A 16,029-nucleotide genomic window follows, 5' to 3' on the forward strand; every position below is an offset into this window, starting at 1 on the left:
GGGGGGGGGGGGGTTGAGGAAGATAGGGAGGAAGGAAAGCCCGCATTGACGGTTTGAGACAGTGACCTGACGTGGATGCCCTAACTGAGGTCGACTCAGTCAATATCAACCTTGTTTGCGAAAACTGGCTTAGGCCAAGCTCAGGGTTGAGTCTTGAACGAGATGGAAAGTTGGAGGATGCGCAATAACTGGTTTCGCAGTTGAGGGCTGAAACTTAAACATAGGGTTGAAAAATGGACTTCTGTTAGCGGGACAACAAGTTACTCGGAAGATAAAGTACAACTGGATCTTCACAATGTGGTGAGAACCTGTGTTACCTTATAGCAATGCATGATCACATTTTCACAAAAATATGTAGGATCAAACAATTCCGTCGTTTTCCTGCATTTGTCTGCCCCAATAATTACATTTAGTAAACTCGAGAACAATGAACACCTTGCGCAAAATCAGTGGAGGAACCATGCTAACTAACAAAAAAAGAATATACTCTTCGTGCATGGCTCCGCCTGCATCGGATGTTCTGGTAGTTCATCCAGCAGCTAGCATCTAAGTCTAGACAGAGCAGGAACAGGCATGGCATAGCATAAACATCCATCTACAAGAAGCGGCAACCAGCGATCGTCAGATGACTTGTTCCTCCTAATTAACAAGCCTGAATTATCAGTCAGCTAAGATGACTAAACCCTTGGGCTGCCGCCCTCCTTCAGCTTCACGAGCCCGGCCACGGCACTGATATTTTCACTGCAAAACATGCAATACAAACTAATTCAAAACAGAAACAAGCGAGCTGATCCTCACAAGCGGAAGTTATGAATGGTTAAAGAGGATCAGAGACCGGCTGCTCATTGGGGTGCTGCCCCCCTCCTCCCTGACCTTGATCTGACAATTGTTAGGCAAGAACCGGTTAAACTGGCGGATCAGCTCGTGGTGTCCTTCTAATGCCTTTTCCGTGGCACTGGCCGAATAACGAATTCTGCAAAACTAAAAGGATCACCTTTAATCCATCATAACTCAAAACAGAAAGAATTGGTGCTGTAGATGCTACTGCACATGCATCACCGACCTACAGATCCTGAAAAAGCGCAAGAAGGTGACAAACTCCTTGTGCTTGTCAGGTTGGTCTGCCAAGCTGTCGTTCACAAGCCTGACGTACTTGCCCCAGTGGCCGGTACCCTCCAGACAACGCTGGCCATTGACAATACGCAGCTTCCGTGAGCGCAGCGGCTTTGGAGCCATCCTAGTCAGGTAGTGCCTTCTTGGGATCGATCTTCACAAACAAGGCGATCAAACATCAGAAAACAAGGACATTTGATGAGATTTACAACAGACAACAGAATTTATTTGTCAAAAACTCAAAATGCGACACGTCAACTGCTCCTTGCATGAGAAAATCAGAAAGAAGAACCCAGAAAGAACAGTTGCTTTAAAGCGTGTTCTGTTTTTTGTATTAACGATATGCAGAAAACACTTGCTGTTGCTTGTTTGCTTACTTTCTGTAACAGGGTACACAGTTATCTCCTCGATTGACAAGATATCGTGAAACATGTATTCATTACTTTCTGCCACAAACATCAGACTATCTATTGACAATAATGTGGTCTCTCGACCATCTCTGTTTGTAAGTACTTTTTCCAATTGGGTTTTAGCTCTGATACAACTAATCTGGATTCAAAAGTGAGCAACAGAATTCATTCTCTAAACCACCCCCCCCCCCCCCCCCCCGGCACCCCCCACACACACACCTCCTAAAAAATGTGAACCGATGTAATTAATTTCGTTAGCTCAACAACAACAACAACAAAGCCTTTAGTCCCAAACAAGTTGGGGTAGGCTGGAGGTGAAACCCATAAGATCTCGCGACCAACTCATGGCTCTGGCACATGGGTAGCAAGCTTCCACGCACCCCTGTCCATAGCTAGTTCTTTGGTGATACTCCAATCCTTCAGGTCTCTCTTAACGGACTCCTCCCATGTCAAATTCGGTCTACCACGCCCTCTCTTGACATTCTCCGCATGCTTTAGCCGTCCGCTATGCACTGGAGCTTCTGGAGGCATGCGCTGAATATGCCCAAACCATCTTAGATGATGTTGGACAAGCTTCTCTTCAATTGGTGCTACCCCAACTCTATCATCATTCCGGACTCGATCCTTCCTCGTGTGGCCACACATCCATCTCAACATACGCATCTTCGCCACACCTAACTATTGAACATGTCGCCTTTTAGTCGGCCAACACTCAGTGCCATACAACAGTGCAGGTCGAACCGCCGTCCTGTAGAACTTGCCTTTTAGCTTTTGTGGCTCTTTCTTGTCACAGAGAATGCCAGAAGCTTGGCGCCACTTCATCCATCCAGCTTTGATTCGATGGTTCACATCTTCATCAATACCCCCATCCTCCTGCAGCATTGACCCCAAATATCGAAAGGTGTCCTTCGGAGGCTCCACCTGCCCATCAAGGCTAACCTCCTCCTCCTCACACCTAGTAGTACTGAAACCGCACATCATGTACTCAGTTTTAGTTCTACTAAGCCTAAACCCTTTCGATTCCAAGGTTTGTCTCCATAACTCTAATTTCCTATTTACCCCCGTCCGACTATCGTCAACTAGCACCACATCGTCCGCAAAGAGCATACACCATGGGATATCTCCTTGTATATCCCTTGTGACCTCATCCATCACCAAGGCAAAAAGATAAGGGCTCAAAGTTGACCCTTGATGCAGTACTATCTTAATCGGGAAGTCATCAGTGTCGACATCACTTGTTCGAACACTTGTCACAACATTATCATACATGTCCTTGATGAGGGTAATGTACTTTGTTGGGACTTTGTGTTTCTCCAAGGCCCACCACATGACATTCCGCGGTATCTTATCATAGGCCTTCTCCAAGTCAATGAACACCATATGCAAGTTCTTCTTTTGCTCCCTGTATATCTCCATAAGTTGTCCTACCAAAAAAATGGCTTCCATAGTCGACCTCCCAGGCATGAAACCAAACTGATTTTTGGTCACGCTTGTCATTCTTCTTAAGCGATGCTCAATGACTCTCTCCCATAGCTTCATTGTATGGCTCATCAGCTTAATTCCATGGTAATTAGTACAACTCTACATATCCCCCTTGTTCTTGATGATTGGTACTAATATACTCCGTCTTCATTCTTCTGGCATCTTGTTTGCCCGAAAAATGAGGTTGAAAAGCTTGGTTAGCCATGCTATCGCTATGACCCCGAGGCCTTTCCACACCTCAAACGGGATACAATCAGGGCCCATCGCCTTGCCTCCTTTCATCCTTTTTAAAGCCTCCTTGACCTTAGACTCCTGGATTCGCCGCACAAAACGCATGTTGGTTTCATCAAAGGGGTCGTCCAGTTCAATGACAGAACTGTCATTCTCCCCATTGAACAGCTCGAAGTACTCCCGCCATCTATGTTTAATCTCCTCGTCCTTCACCGGGAGTTGGTCTGCTCCGTCCTTGATGCATTTGACTTGGCCAATATCCCTCGTCTTCCTCTCTCGGATCTTGGCCATCTTATATATGTCCCTTTCGCCTTCCTTCGTGCCTAACCGTTGGTAGAGGTCCTCATATGCCCGACCCCTTGCTTCACTAACAGCTCGCTTTGCCGCCTTCTTCGCCATTCTGTACTTCTCTATGTTGTCTGCACCTCTGTTTTCAAGGCGTCACCTAGGCGACGCTTAGGCGTCAGGGCGCCCTGCGAGGTCGAGGCGTTCACCTCGCCTTAGGTGGCTGTCTAAGGCGTCCGCCTTAAGCTATAAGGCGTCCGAAGCGCCTGCCTAGGCGTCCAGGTGGTCGCCTTAGTCCATTTTGGACGCCTTAGCTTGCCAGGCAGGCAGGGGAGCTGTTTTAGGTGGGAAACAGAGTTTTGGCGGGAAACTGGAATGATGTTGGCGCCAACAGGTAAGAGGGGAGAAAGAGGGAGAGAGAGAAACAGCCCCCAATCCACACACTCCTCCCCCTCCTTCTCTCCAGTGGCTCCTCTCCAGCAGATCTGGTTCCTCCTCTGCAGCAGATCCTCTCCGGCAGCTCCTCCCCCTCCTCTCCAACGACTCCTCCTCTCCAGCAGCTCCTCCTCCTCTTCCTCCTGTCCAGCAGCTCCTCCTCCTCCTCCTGTCCAGCAGCTCCTCCTCCTCCTCTCCAGTACAGCAGCTTGCCACCGTATCCAGATCAAGATACAGCGCGCCACCAGGCGGGTGAGGGCCCGGCCCTTGCCCATTTGACACCACACCCAGGTTCCGATGTGGCGCGTCGCTGAGAGGGTTACGCCCCAACGAAAAATCTTTTGAGTCTCATCTCCATAAGAGTGGCTGAGTTTTTACATTGGCTCGCCAAGCCTATCACAACCCTCCCCCTTTACCCGGGCATGGTAAAGCTATGTTGATACAACATAGGCGGAGTTTAATTAATTTTGTTAGCTCATCTGACTTAAATTACTACCTGATTGTTTCACCTCTCCGAGGAAGGAGAGAGAAAGTTCTACGTACGATAGAATTCATTGGGGTGGGTCAACAGTCTGAATTTAAGTAAAAATGGAGTTGGGTCTTTCAAAGGTATTGGAGGGAGTACACACTCTGCAAACCACATTATAAAAAGTAAACTTTGCAGCAAAAGTTGAGTACTTACTGACAAATTTTACTTTGATTATTGCTGTTGGCGACCTGGGCATTACAAGCATCTCTCTTTCTCTTGGGCTTCGAGAGAGGCTTTCGAACTTGATTATTGCTTCTACTCTGCAAATCATCATCATCACTTCTACTCTGCTCATCACAATTGTCATCGCTTCTACTCTGCTCATCACCATCCTCATCACTTTCACTCTGCTCGTCACCATCCTCATCACTTCCACTCTGAACATCATCATCCTCAACACTTTCACTCTGCTCATCATCCTAATTAGCAAATAGATTGGTTAGTTAAAGCCCACAAAAACAACTCATAAGAGACCAATAAATGGAAAACATTATAAAAAATAAAGTCTGAATCATTTCAAAGGTAGTGTTGAGTAAGCAAATCCTGGAAATCAAAACTCAAGTTGGTCGTACTGCAACAAGATGAGAGACCCTTCCCTAGAAATTTGGTACCATGTGAGCCGGTGGGTAACACCCACACATCCGCCAAGAGTGAGTCGAGAGACAGGTGAGGATCTTTTTCTTTTTACATGGGTGGGTGCATATGGAAGAAGCACAAAATACACGAGTGGGGGAGGGAGGGATAAGGGTAAGAAAAATTGCAAACGTAATTAGCACCTGATATGTTGCCTTTTGAAAGAAGACAATTCAAGCAGACAGCCTATCAAGAATTTGGGTGATTACGATCATATTTGAACTGCCCCGGGGGGGGGGGGGGGGGGGGGGGGTGCCTAAAGAAAAATGGTGATTACGATCATATGTGGACAGTCCGTGTTTGTGTCTTTTCGTGTGTGTGTGCGTGGGAGGGGGGCATCTAACGGTAAGAAAAATGGTCCATGCGGCAAGCCATACATACGATTACGGAAATAATTTGCTACCCATGGTGTTAGCTACACATGGCCCCAATTTTTATCTCTAATTATTTTGGTCAATTATTTCGGACCATGAGAATAACTCTGTAACGAAAATATCGTGACTTTGAACCAGCAAGGCAAGCAAAAAGGGACTTGTGCCAAAAAGGCAAGCGAAAAGATTGACAGAGGTGAGAAAAGGCCCTTTCTACACAACGAAAAGGCACTTGTGTCAGAAAGGTAATAAAATGGACAATGAGAAGTGAGAAAAAGTCATTTCTATACAACAAAAATGCACTTGTGCCAATGCCATAAGAAACCCGACACCTCATATATCAAAAAAGGCAGTTATGACAAAGGGTGTGTATCTGCCACCATGCATAGGAAATCGCCTCTCCATATGATTATGAGGGTTGACTACTTCATTCTCGCTCTAGGATCAGATCTGGTAGCCAAGAATAGCCTGGAGCTGATATGTAGCCTCTGAACAGAAGACAAATCGTGCAAGCATCCTTTCAATTATTTTGGATGCATATTGTCAAAGTGTACTGTACCACCTCTCCCCATCAGCTTAGGCTTTTCGGTGAGTTGGTCGGTACAGATAATTTAAGTCATACTCCCTCCGTTCCTAAATATTTGTCTTTCTAGACATTTCAAATGACTACCACATACGGATGTATGTAGACATATTTTAGAGTGTAGATTCACTCAGTTTGCTCCGTATGTAGTCACTTGTTGAAATGCCTAGAAAGACAAGTATTTAGGAACGGAGGGAGTATATCATTATCCAGGATTATTATATGTTTCTTGGTGTAAAGGAAAACAAGTCTGTTTATCTATGCATATTAGCAAAACGCTATGATCACACAGCACGAGGTCATCAACTAACTTGCAAACAGTAAATTTGGATTAAAAAAATTTATCAATGTTATGATTGATCAAGCAGATTTATTTAGCAAACTGGACATGGCATTGTCCATTGACTATATGTGTATGTAAAGTCAGGCCACTAAATAAATAAACAAAGGAAACAAGGTTCACTGTGTGAGCCCAGCCAAACAATTGCAAACGTAATACTTACATTTGAAGTCGAGGAGACACGCCTGCGCTTCTGATTAGTTTCATCTTGCCCATCATTAATAGTTTGGATTTCATCATCTTTCTCCTTGACCAAGGATTGCATTTCCCGTAGCTTCTTTTCGGCAGCAACAGCTTCTGCTCGCAATCTGTCAATCTCATCATCCTTCTTTTGGGCTGCCGCCTTAAGATCATCCACACTCTGCTGAAGCTTTTGAGCTATCTGTAGCTTCTTTTCAGCAGCAACAGCTTCTGCTCGCAATCTGCTAATCTCATCGTCCTTCTTTTGGGCAGACACTTTAAGATCATCTACACTCCGCTGAAGCTTCTGAGCTGCTTCAGAAGTTTGTGCTGCCTCCCCGTTCTTGTTCCTAAGAATCGCATTATAGGTTTTTCGCATTACAACCAACTGGTTACGTGCAAGTTCCTTTTCTGAGAGTAATGTAGAAACTTCCATGTCCTTCTGTGAGCTCAGAGTCTCGTACGCTCGCTTTAGTTTTCTTAGCTCCATGCTTAAATCACTTGCAACGGATGCCTGATCCACAGTGTTCTGACTGAGTCTTGCCTTTGGTTACAGAAAACAACAGTCGTGTTAATCAACGAGATGTGCAAGCTTGGCTGCATGTTTTGAGCTATGCAGCTCACGGGGTAAGTACCTTAGAGTTGGGGGTTTCTGCACAAATTCTGGAATCCTCCATGTCGACATCTCTGAGTTCTAAATTGAACGCAGAAGGCAATGGCTATCAGTAACATAAATTGGTGGTAAGAAAACAAAAGGAAAAATTTGGTATTCAGCTCATCATAGTTAACAGTTTCTCTTCGGTGCTGCCCAATAAAAATCGACACTTCGGCGCTGCCCAACAAAAATCAGCACTTGGGCGGCGCATAAACAGGCAGAAACTGGAGAAAAGGGAAGAAAATCCCTAAGAAATCTAATGATGTGCTACTGAAGCGACAAGCGGGGAAATGTGCAAGATTTCCACCTCCTGAAATACGCTGACATGAACAACAGGGATTAACACAAGAAGCGAGGGTTTCTCACCGTCGAGCTTCTGGTTGGCACCGAGAATCAGATCCACGTAGGCCGCCTCCCACCTCATCCTCCTGCCCGCATCCGCCTTCCTTCCGCAACAACACCAGCTAGCATCAGGAGAGATCGAAACCCAGAGAGGAATGGGGGAGGGAGACAGCAATTATCGATTGAATCACCTGGCGCACTTCCTGCAGCTTCTTGGTAGCGTCGGCGGCTTCTGCTCGCAACCTGCCGACCTCGGCGTCCTTCTCCCGCGCCGCCGCTTGCAGCTCCTCCACGCTCCGCTGAAGCCTCCGCGCCGCCTCCCACGACTCGCGCTGGGCCTTGCTGGCCGCCTCCAGGCGCGCGCGGTCGGCGGCGAGAGCCTCGGCCTGCGCCTGGACCCGGTCGTAGATGGGCTGCCACTCGGCGCTCCCGCCGCCCTCTCCGCCGCCGCCGTCACCGTCGCCGTCGGCCATGAGTGAGGGTGAAGATGAGTGCCTCTGTGGTGGGCTTTAACATTCCTTTCAGCCCACCAAATCAAGTCCAGATGCTGTACTGTATAATGTTTGTTGAAAAAACTGTAAAAAGAGCACAGTGAAAATATTAGTATTACTAAATGATATAATACTATCTAGTTATATTTCTTGGGAAAGCCCTGTTATTTTCACTTACAAGTCCAAATAAAATTATATTTCACTGCACTCTTTTCTATGACGCCATGAGTTTACAAACTGGATGCTACATTTTAGAGGGCTTTTACAACATCCATGGATCGTCTAACTATCATCTTTTGTATTTTCTCTCTTTCATTTAATAATATGTTGTAACAAATATTTCAACTACCATGTGTAATTTATCCGTGAAAAAATAAAAAAATACTACCAGTGTAATTCCCTCAAAAAATACTACCATTTGTAACGATTGTATTGACCCTAGTGGTTGAACCGTTGTCCCTGACCCTCTCTCTTGAATTTTGTGTGTGTGTGTGGGATTCTTCTCTCCCCCGCTCCTCCCCGTACCCCCGCGCCGCCTCCCCGAGCGAGGCGGCTAGGGCGGCCCTCCCTTCCCCCGCCGCCTAGCCCTCCTTCCCTCACCCCCTCCCATCGCTGCCGTCGGCCGGCGTTGCCGGGCACTTGCCCGTGCAGCGCCGTTCTTGGCCGACGGTGGCAGCTCCCCCTCCTTCTCCCGACGCGGTTCCCGGCTCGGGCGGCGAGTTCCGCCGGCGGTGTTCCTCGGCGGGAGGCGTTCTGGTGCAGATCATGTGGCTGCGTGGCGGCGGCGCGGCCCCTTGGCGGCGGTGGTGGCTGGCAGCGGGCCTTGGCCGCGGCGCCCTCCAAGCCCAGATCTGGGCCCCTTCGGCCCCGATCTGGGTTGGGGCGGGCCGCCTTCGGCTGGTCTGGCAAGCCACGGGAGACGGCGGCGGCGGCTATTGCGCCGCGTCTGCTGCAGCGCGGCGGCGGGAGCTTAGCGGGCCCGATCTGGGCCTGGCTGGGCAGTTGGCCCGACGTGCTCCTGCTCTGCATCCGGTTTGCTACCGCTTGTGTCGGTAGAGGTTGTCCCCTCCCACGTGGTTGCGGTACTGCCGGCCCCTGTCAACGGTGGTTTTGTTCGGCCTGGCCGGCCTCGCGACGTTTGTCGTGGTGAGACGACGGTGGTGTCCTTGTGGCTGTGGTGGTGGGCGGTAGGCAGGGTGGAGCCAGCAATTGGTCCTGGATGGTAGGTGTGAGAGGTAGGGAGAAATCTCTGTCGGGCCTGGCCGACTCCGACGCGGTGACGCCTGTGGGCGGCGCCACCCTTCTTGAAGGGCATCGGTTATACCTCTCCCTCACTCCCCTCCACGTACCGGGAGAAATCTTAGGACTCGTCCGAGCAGCAGCGTCGTCGTCGTCGCGGTCCTTCTTTAAGATGCTGCTTGGTACTTGGTACTCGGTGAACCGAGGGCATTGGAGTGTGGCGGAATTCTCCGGTGGGCGCAGCGGTTGCAGGATGCTACAGCTTTCGTTGAGCCAGTGTTGCTTGCATTTCTTTCTCTTATTTTCTCTTGTTTTCTTTTGGGCATGATTGTGCTGTCTACCCCAGCGTGGTATTGTTGGCTGTATCGGTGACGGTTGTTTTGTAATACAAAGCGGGGGAAAACCCTATTTCGGAGGTGTGTGTGCGGGTGGGGGTGTGTGGGGGGGGGGGGGGGGGGGGGAGGTATGACAAGGCAGCGGCCTATTAGGAATCCAACGTCACACTGCCCGTGCGCGGTCGATGGCACGTTACATTCGATGGCCGAGTTACACCCAATGTAAAGCCCATTTTAACACAGCGGCCTCCGCATAATTTCCAAAATTCCTCGCCGTTTTCTGTTCCCCGAAATATCGTACCATTTTGCCCTCGTCATTTTAAAATACATGTTTTTCAACATTTTTTCAGTTACGTGTTAAACATTTTTTTGAATGATACAAAAAAAGCATTTTAACTATGTAAATATTGTTTTACATTGTATAAACATTTTAAAAAATGTCACGAACATATTTTAAAAATATGAACATTTTTTAAATGTAACATACATTTTTTTGAATGGTGCCATGCATTTTTTTAGTAGCATATATAGCAGCAGATTAATCTGACCCAACTGAACTGGAATCATAAGTCTGCGTAATAAAGTAGTTAGAGATCATAAATGAAGTAAACAACTCATAGGGGGAGCATGGCTTCGAACAGCAATTCAAAGGGTTCCCACCCCTTTCCGATCGCTTGTCGGCAGGCTCGATTCGAGCGCCTTGTCCACGTCGGCGCCGCTGTCCGAGGACAACTTTCTGGTCCTTCTTGCCCATCTCTCTCACCATGGCGGTTGCTCCGCTTGTCTCTCTCTCGCTGCCTGAAGCCGGAGGTGACAGGTGAGTCTTCTTCGGGAGAAAGAGAAGAGCGCAAGGTTGGAGTTTTTGGAGGAGGCGGGTGCGGCTGGTGAAAAAGAAGACAGAGGGGACACATGTCTAGCGGCTATGAAGAGAGCAGCAAGCGTCAGGGGAATCCTGCCCAACAGGACGGGCCCACCAAAACCGCCTCTCACCCTGTCCTTTGACTTCTTTTGACCGGGGGTCGCGTGCTCTCTCCGCTACCACAACAAGACAATGCTCACTCTATGCAATATTCGAAATTTGAAAATGCTAGTAGATGAATACAATTTGAGAAATGCACCAATAAGTGTTTTCCTCCTCCCACCCTCACGCGATACCCTATGAGCTAGGATGGCAGCATCGATCTACCTCCTCCTCGGCAAGATCACGAGCACCATCTCCCTCCATTCGCCACTTCAGTGCTGACGAGTATGGGGACCCTGCTATTTCGGACTGGTGGTGGTAGGGTTAGATTTTAGTTTTGGTTCCGGTCCCTAGTCATTGGTGGTGAGGCGATGTCGCCGCTGTCGAGATGGAATAAGTCCTCCCTGCCTTGTTCTTGTTTTGATGGTATTTCTTGGCATCATTAGGAGATGTGCGGAGGTGGTGTGTTTCTAGATCTAGTTCTTTGGGTCGAGGTTTTTGTTCTGTAGGTTTGTCTCGGCGGTAGTGTTCTGCGGAGCGGATGGCGCCATCATGCATCTTGGTCCCCTGGTTCCAGTTTCGACCTATGAAGGTTGGCTGGTTTCGGCCTCGTCGGAGAGCATATGAGAGTTGTGTTCGCCGACTCTGTCTCAGCAAACCTATGGTGCTACATAGGCACTCTTCGGCATTTTCTTCTTCGGGGTGGCGATTTGTTGCCAATATTGCGTTCGTAGTCGTCCTCTGGTCTACATCAACGAAGCCCCTATTGTTGCTTCTACATACTTGGTTTCTACAAGTTTCTTCCGCTGAGATGGAGGCTGAGAGGCAGCAACGAGCTTTGCTCACAACGCGCCGCCGGTGGATGCAGAGGGAAAAAAAAGACTTCAACACCCCAATGATTTGGATTGGATGTAATTGTAATTTTTAGAGAAAAAATTCAAGCTTTATCCTTTCCCAAGGAAATTAAAGGTAAAATTGAAGCTTTTATCATAAGAGTTACGGGCAAGTACAACACAGATCACAAATCCAAGCTTGTCTGAGACGGGAGGTGGATGTTCTTGAACCATTGGAACAAGTAAAAGTTTGCGCTTGTGTAATTATCTATATGTGGTAAGTTGTATGACAATGAGTGGGTTTTCTCTTATGTGTTTTTTTAGGCGATTCCATGCTAGGAGACTGTATTTGTGATGCTTCATACTGAAATCTGTATGACATCGTGGATAGTTCAAATTTCTAGCATGTCAACGTATTCATTTCTTTCGGTGAACCGATTGTTAACAAATTCATCAGCATTGTGTTTGGTGATCCTTTACGTTAGTATCAGGAATGATCAGATCAAATAGATTGGAGTATTCTGAATATACTTTTTTTTTGCGGTGTAGTATTCTGAATATACTGATGTTCATATTAGGGGCCGCATGAAAAATGACAAGGACTCAACATTTGATCAGGTTTATTCTTCCTAAGAGCTGAATAAAAGGACAAACTTTGTGCAGCAGGCTTACTTAGCGTTACCAAATAGCCATATTTTACAGATTTTTTTAACAATGCAGAGACAATTAGTGGATCCATTCAGTGATGTCGAAGATGTTACATCAGAGTAGTAGTTTTGCTTATGGAAATCCGAGATCCTAATGAGATGAACTGAACTCCCCAAACCACTCCACTCTAATAGGTTTAAAACATTAGAGCTTTGATTGGATGACATTACATCACAATGACAAATGGGAAACACTTCAAAACAGACGTCTGAAGACTCTCAATCTTCAGACTACCGTTGATCTGTTTTCCATTTCATGGTCCAGGAATAGCTCAGATTACCAGTCCAACACCCCGCATTACTAGCCAAAGAAAAAGAAAAAAAAGAAAATCCTTACAATCCCACGACCCATTCCACAACTTTCGTCGTCGTGTTTTCTTCCTCCATTCATGCCATGCCTGTCTCTTGGATTATTTCGATCTAGCATTCTCTCTCTCTCTCTCTCTCTCTCTCTGATTTATGGTGTCAGGGGTGTAATAGAGGTCAAACAGGAGGTAACATAGATCAGCGACGGACCTGCATGTACTTTTGGGGGTGAGGGGCCCTCCCCCCCCCCCCCCCCCCCGGCCGCCGCCGCCTTGACATAATTCATGAAGGAAATGTTTTTGTAGATGCTTAAATTAAGTTGATATTCCCGAAGGATGTGATTTTGTTGCATTTTTCTTTGTTGAGTTATGACCGAATGCTGAAACAAAGTGCTTTGTGTGGTCTTAAGTTCTTTTAACTTCTAATTTTACCTCCATTTTAGGGTTCATGTATTGCAATACTACACACTACTCATTTTTTTGTTCTCATTAAGTGCTTCTTTAAATTGAGCCATCTTTAGATTGTGCTAGCACAACTTTAATGATTGTTTTCTTTCTTTCTTCCTGATTTTGCATGATTTTGTATTGATTGATATGCTATGACAAAAGATGTTGTAACAAGTTCCATTTAGGCGTGGGGAAGTTGTAGGGGATTTTCTGAAGGGGTGCATGGCCCGGCGCCTGCGGCAGATTCCGTTTGGGATTTTAGCTTGCATCGTTGGACGAATCCAGATGTTCTTATCATCTGCTCCATGATCGTACTGGGTCCCATAGATCTTTTGCTCATTTGGCAAGCCTGGCAACATTGGATTGCGTGTCGGACCATGCAGGCTTTATGGACGGCGACATACCCACCCAGAGGAGACAACAAGGAAGCTCCGGTCGACATCAATGGCAGGTGCCCTATTTGTCTTGTTGACTTCGTGCAGGATGAGGAGCTAGTCGTTCTCCGTTGTCAGCATATCTACCATGCGCCCCGCTTATGCCAGCAACTCCACAGGGGCTATAAGATGTGTGGCCTATGAAAGGGTACTGTGGCGTAGGCCCATGCGCCCCTAGCTATATGTGATGTTCATATTTGCGTCATATGTTCGAGATGTCATCCATTGTTTATAAAAAGACATATCTGGAGTTGTGCCCATAGCTTATTTGTGATGTTCAAATTTGTGTCATCTGTTTGAGATGTCATGCATTGTTTATACACATATGTCTAAAGGTCAAACAGGCAACATAGATCAGCGGTAGACCTACATGTACTTATGGGGGTGAGGGGGGCATTGCCCCCCTCCCCCCGCCTTAACATAATTAGTGAAGGGATATTTTTGAAGATGCTTAACATTAGTTGATATTCCTGAAGGATGTGATTTTGTTGCATTTTTCATTTAGTTGAGGTGTGACCAAATGCTGAAACAAAGTGCTTTTTGCGGTAAAAGTAATTTTAATAAATTCTATTTTTTCTCCTCTTTAGGGCTCATTTTTTGTTCTTATTGACTGCTTCTTTAGATTGAGTTATCTTTAGACTATGCTAGCACAACTTCAACAATTGTTTTCTTTCTTTCTTCTTGATTTTGCATCATTTTTATTGATTGGTACGCTATGAAAAGCAAAATATTGTAGCATGTTCTATTCGGGCATGGGGAAGTTGTCGAGGATTGCTGGAGGGGTGCGTGGCCCGGCACCTACGATTCCGATTGGGATTTCAACTTGCATCGTTTGACGAATCCAAATGTTCTTATCAACTGCTGCTTGATCGTATTGGGTCCCCTAGCTCTTTTGCTCATTTGGCGAGGCTATGACATTGGACGGCGTGTCGGACCATGCATGCTTTAGGGACGGCTACATACCCGCCGAGAGGAGATGGCGAGGAGGCTCCGGTCAACTTCAACGGCATGTGCCTTATTTATTTTGTTGACTTCGTGCAAGATGAGGAGCTAATCATTCTCATTTGTCAGCATATCTACCACGCTCCCTGCTTATGCCAATAGCCTCGGAGGGGGTAGAAGATGTGTGGCTTGTGCAGGGGTAGGGTGGCGCCTGTAGCTATATGTAATGTTCAGATTTGTGTCATATGTTCGAGACATCATGCATTGTTTATACACATATGTTTGCAGTTGCACCCATAGCTTATTTGTGATGTTCAGATTTGTGTAATATGTTCGAGATGTCATGCGTTGTGTATACACATATGTCTAGAGTTGCACCCATAGCTTATATGTGATGTATTAATTTGTGTCACTAGTCATCCACCCATGCATCTGCACGGGCTAGAAAATTTTCAAACTTCACATGAGAATTTTTGTGTAATTTATTTCTTGTAGAAATTAGAACTACAAAATATTAAAATGAACAATGGACTACTTATTTTAATGAATATATAATATTTCCTATGTTCCTATTATGAAAGTGAAAACAACAACTATGGTGTTGATTAACCTGTAGTATTATGAATTGAACCGATTTACAACATCAGAATATATAGGCAACATTTTAAATTGCATAGTATAGTTTAGTTCTATGATGTACCTTTTATTAGAGAGGGACACGTGATTCTTTGTAAATATAAGTTAATGTTTTCTGTGTAAAACTATAATTATTGGTGTTAATGTTTTTGGTACCATGGCCTAAGACGAAACTCCAAAGTAGTTCCTTGGATTTATATCACAAATATTTAGTGTAATATGCTCAAAATACCGGGTGGTATCTCAAAAGCAATACCTTCTAAAAATTTAGACCCATTATATGACTTTTTTGGTGTATATTGGATATAAATTATTATTGGTAATATAAGTATTCTGGAAACCATGTCATTGATCAGGGCAACAACTTAACTCCACGATTGGCACAACCACAAAATAAGAAATTACCGACTACTTAGTTTGAAGAACATATATAATATTTCTTAGGTTCCTATTATGTAAAATCGAATCATATACAACTATGATGTTGATTAATCTGCACTATTATAAATTGGACTTATGAACAACATCAAAATTTATAGGTGCCACTTTTTTAAAATATCAGATATATGTTGTTTTTTTATTAGAGTTCCTTGCAAAAAAATCATATCAGATATATGTTGTAAAATGAACCATATGTATGTGTTTATTTCTTCGGGAACCATGTACATGATAAGATTGAATGCCTAAGTAGCTCCATGCATTTATATCACTAATAGTCAGTGTGGTATAGTTCAAAATCTATACAGTCTCACACTCCCACTTGTTATCTTATCAGAAATATCTAGTGAAAGTTAGATACATTATATAACCATTTTTTAGAGATATATCAGGATAGAAATTACTGGTAAAAATATATTCTGGAAACTATGTTATTCATCAAATTGACAACCTTTGGACGATTGGATTAGCCATATGCAGTACTACTTTATTTTTGGAATGTATTATTTTAAAGTATAACTACCAAGTTATCTACAAAACACCTACAAATCTTCACAGAAAATAGCTTAACCACATGCACGATTAAAGAAGGATAAAAAAAAGCCTTTGTTCCGTCTTACCATATGGGAAATAGAAGAACTAAAGAAATGTGAGAATTGGGAGTGTGTTAGA

General features: G+C 45.4%; 1 protein-coding gene across 2 annotated transcripts; it reads right to left on the minus strand.

Moving 5' to 3' along the window:
* Window positions 1–313: 313 nt before the first annotated feature.
* On the minus strand, window positions 314–8,106 carry LOC109740833 (uncharacterized). 2 transcript variants are annotated; one of them, XM_020299878.4, is made up of 8 exons: window positions 7,781–8,105; window positions 7,614–7,689; window positions 7,228–7,286; window positions 6,576–7,136; window positions 4,639–4,904; window positions 1,064–1,267; window positions 836–973; window positions 314–741 (listed from the first exon to the last, which is right to left on the minus strand). In XM_020299878.4, exons 1-8 carry the CDS (start codon window positions 8,060–8,062, stop codon window positions 678–680), a joined length of 1,650 nt encoding a protein of 549 aa, XP_020155467.1. In that variant the 5' UTR covers window positions 8,063–8,105; the 3' UTR covers window positions 314–677. The 2 variants fall into 2 exon arrangements, with proteins under 2 accessions (XP_020155467.1, XP_020155469.1); XM_020299880.4 differs by having other exon boundaries at window positions 548–741; window positions 874–973; window positions 7,781–8,106.
* Window positions 8,107–16,029: the final 7,923 nt, after the last annotated feature.

This window comes from Aegilops tauschii, chromosome 6, assembly GCF_002575655.3.
Source record: "Aegilops tauschii subsp. strangulata cultivar AL8/78 chromosome 6, Aet v6.0, whole genome shotgun sequence".
In the NCBI taxonomy this organism is placed as follows: domain Eukaryota; kingdom Viridiplantae; phylum Streptophyta; class Magnoliopsida; order Poales; family Poaceae; genus Aegilops; species Aegilops tauschii.

Bases quoted from the DNA above. Each gene is read 5' to 3' on its own strand.
- LOC109740833 (XM_020299878.4), bottom strand. From the start codon at position 8,062: ATGGCCGACGGCGACGGTGACGGCGGCGGCGGAGAGGGCGGCGGGAGC. The intron at 974-1,063 runs GTCGGTGATGCA...TTAGTTTTGCAG, and splicing joins CGCTTTTTCAGGATCTGTAG to AATTCGTTATTCGGCCAGTG. The intron at 742-835 runs GTCTCTGATCCT...CATGTTTTGCAG, and splicing joins AGCACCCCAATGAGCAGCCG to TGAAAATATCAGTGCCGTGG.